This window comes from Cyprinodon variegatus, unplaced genomic scaffold (assembly GCF_000732505.1).
Source record: "Cyprinodon variegatus isolate N-32 unplaced genomic scaffold, C_variegatus-1.0 Scaffold683, whole genome shotgun sequence".
Taxonomy (NCBI): domain Eukaryota; kingdom Metazoa; phylum Chordata; class Actinopteri; order Cyprinodontiformes; family Cyprinodontidae; genus Cyprinodon; species Cyprinodon variegatus.
This window is the reverse complement of record NW_015151136.1, coordinates 315,028-316,819: the sequence shown is the minus strand read 5'-3', so window position 1 is coordinate 316,819 and position 1,792 is coordinate 315,028. Positions and strand designations below refer to the sequence as shown.

At 39.8% G+C, this 1,792-nt stretch overlaps 1 protein-coding gene across 1 annotated transcript in view; it reads left to right on the top strand.

The window, feature by feature from the left end:
- Positions 1-1,792, top strand: part of hdac11 (histone deacetylase 11) — an 18,838-nt gene that overhangs the window by 1,720 nt on the left and 15,326 nt on the right. The window contains exon 4 of the mRNA XM_015394397.1: positions 278-426. Coding sequence (XP_015249883.1) covers positions 278-426 — 149 coding nt within the window. The remainder of the gene's footprint in view (positions 1-277; positions 427-1,792) is intronic.

Below are 1,792 nucleotides of genomic sequence, written 5' to 3'. Positions count from 1 at the left end.
TATTATGTTACTCCACAGCCCCGCACCATGGGGGGCTGATGCTATGACGGGGGAGGCTGCAGCCCCCGCACCACCCCCCTTCCCGTGCCACTGTCCCTTCGTAAAGGGAACTGATCCCTCCATGATGGGAACCGGTCCCATCCATGAAGGGAACCAGTTCCTCTATGAAGGGAACCGGTTCCTCTATGATAGGAACCGGTCCCTCAGTGAAGGGAACTGGTCCCTCCATGAAGGGAACCGGTCCCTCCATTAATCTGACTGGATGTTTGTCTTCCAGCTTTCACCACTCTGAGCTGTTCGCCAGCATCCCTCCAACATGTCTGCCCATCGTCTACCATCCAAACTACAACATCACCTTCATGGGCCTGGAGAAGCTCCACCCATTCGACTCTGGGAAGTGGGGAAAAGTCATCCACTTCCTGAAAGGTAGGATCAGGGCCGCATACAGGGGCCACAGGTCCTGAGCAGGTCCCTTCTAGGGGGCTTCATCTGCATCTTTCCCAGAAAATGTTTTTAATTTCATCATTTAAATCTGTATATTTTCTAAATGATCAAAATCAACATGTTTCTGACTTCTGATCAGATTGGTCTTTTTGTTCCTCATCATCTTTCTTTTGAAGCTTCTATCTAAGCACTTAGAAATGTGCCACAAAATAAAGTCCAGTAGATTAAAAATAGAAACCTAGACCGTTACATTATCCTGCTGATAGTAGAGCCCAGTCTGTTAACTCATCCTATGGAAAGCCATCTTTCAACATATTTGTATCATAATCTTAAACAACACTTCAGTAGTGTGACTCTGCCTTTTCCTTCCCATCTTGTTAATGAATAAATAAAATAAAATAATAAATATGATAAATATTATCAAATATTAAAATGATAAAAATGAAAATATCAGTTTTATCATTTCTTTTATCACATTAACATGAAATTAAATAAAATCCCGCTTGTACTTTCGCAGGTCTTAGTAATTTGCTACCATCCATTAAAATTTTGGGAGGATATGGAGCACGTTGAAAGTATAAATGTGTGGTTTTTAGCAGAGCTCTGTATTTTTGATGCTACTCGCGTCGCCATCTGCTGTCATTTTGCACGTCTCTGATGTTGCTATTTTTAAATATCCATTATTGTAAAAATGTCCATAGCTGGATATTGGTTATTCTCCAGGTGCACAGTTATAGATTGTTAAAGCACTTTACAGTGTTTTATTGTTTATATTTTAACTCTTTCCTATTATCTTATTCTTAGATATTTTTCTAAGGTCTACATTTGTGTGACCATTTTCAATAATCTTTCTGCTGCTGTAAATTTGCCCATTGTGGGACAATAAAGAGATTCTCTGTTCTATTCTATAAAATGGGTAGAAAGATGTAAGTGAAAAAAAATTGCCAATAGAAGCAAGACTGATTTTCTGATAAACAGTCTGTTTTATAAAACAGCTCTAAATTAATAGTTGAAAGGTGAAAAAATTATTAGATTTTATACAGGCTTTCATTTTCATTTATTGAATTTCAATTTAAAAAATACTTGACTTGAAAGGATTCAGATATAATTTGCAATTTTTTGTGAGGTTTTGTTTCAAATCCTAAACGCCATGCTTCCTCCGTAGGGGCACTGATGGGGGGCAGTGCTAGCCATGCTAACTATGTAGGGGCAGTGCTAGCCATGCTAACTATGTAGGGGCAGTTCTAGCCATGCTACCTCTGTAGGGGCAGTTCTAGCCATGCTACCTCTGTAGGGGCAGTGCTAGCCATGCTAACTATGTAGGGGCAGTGCTAGCCATGCTACCTCT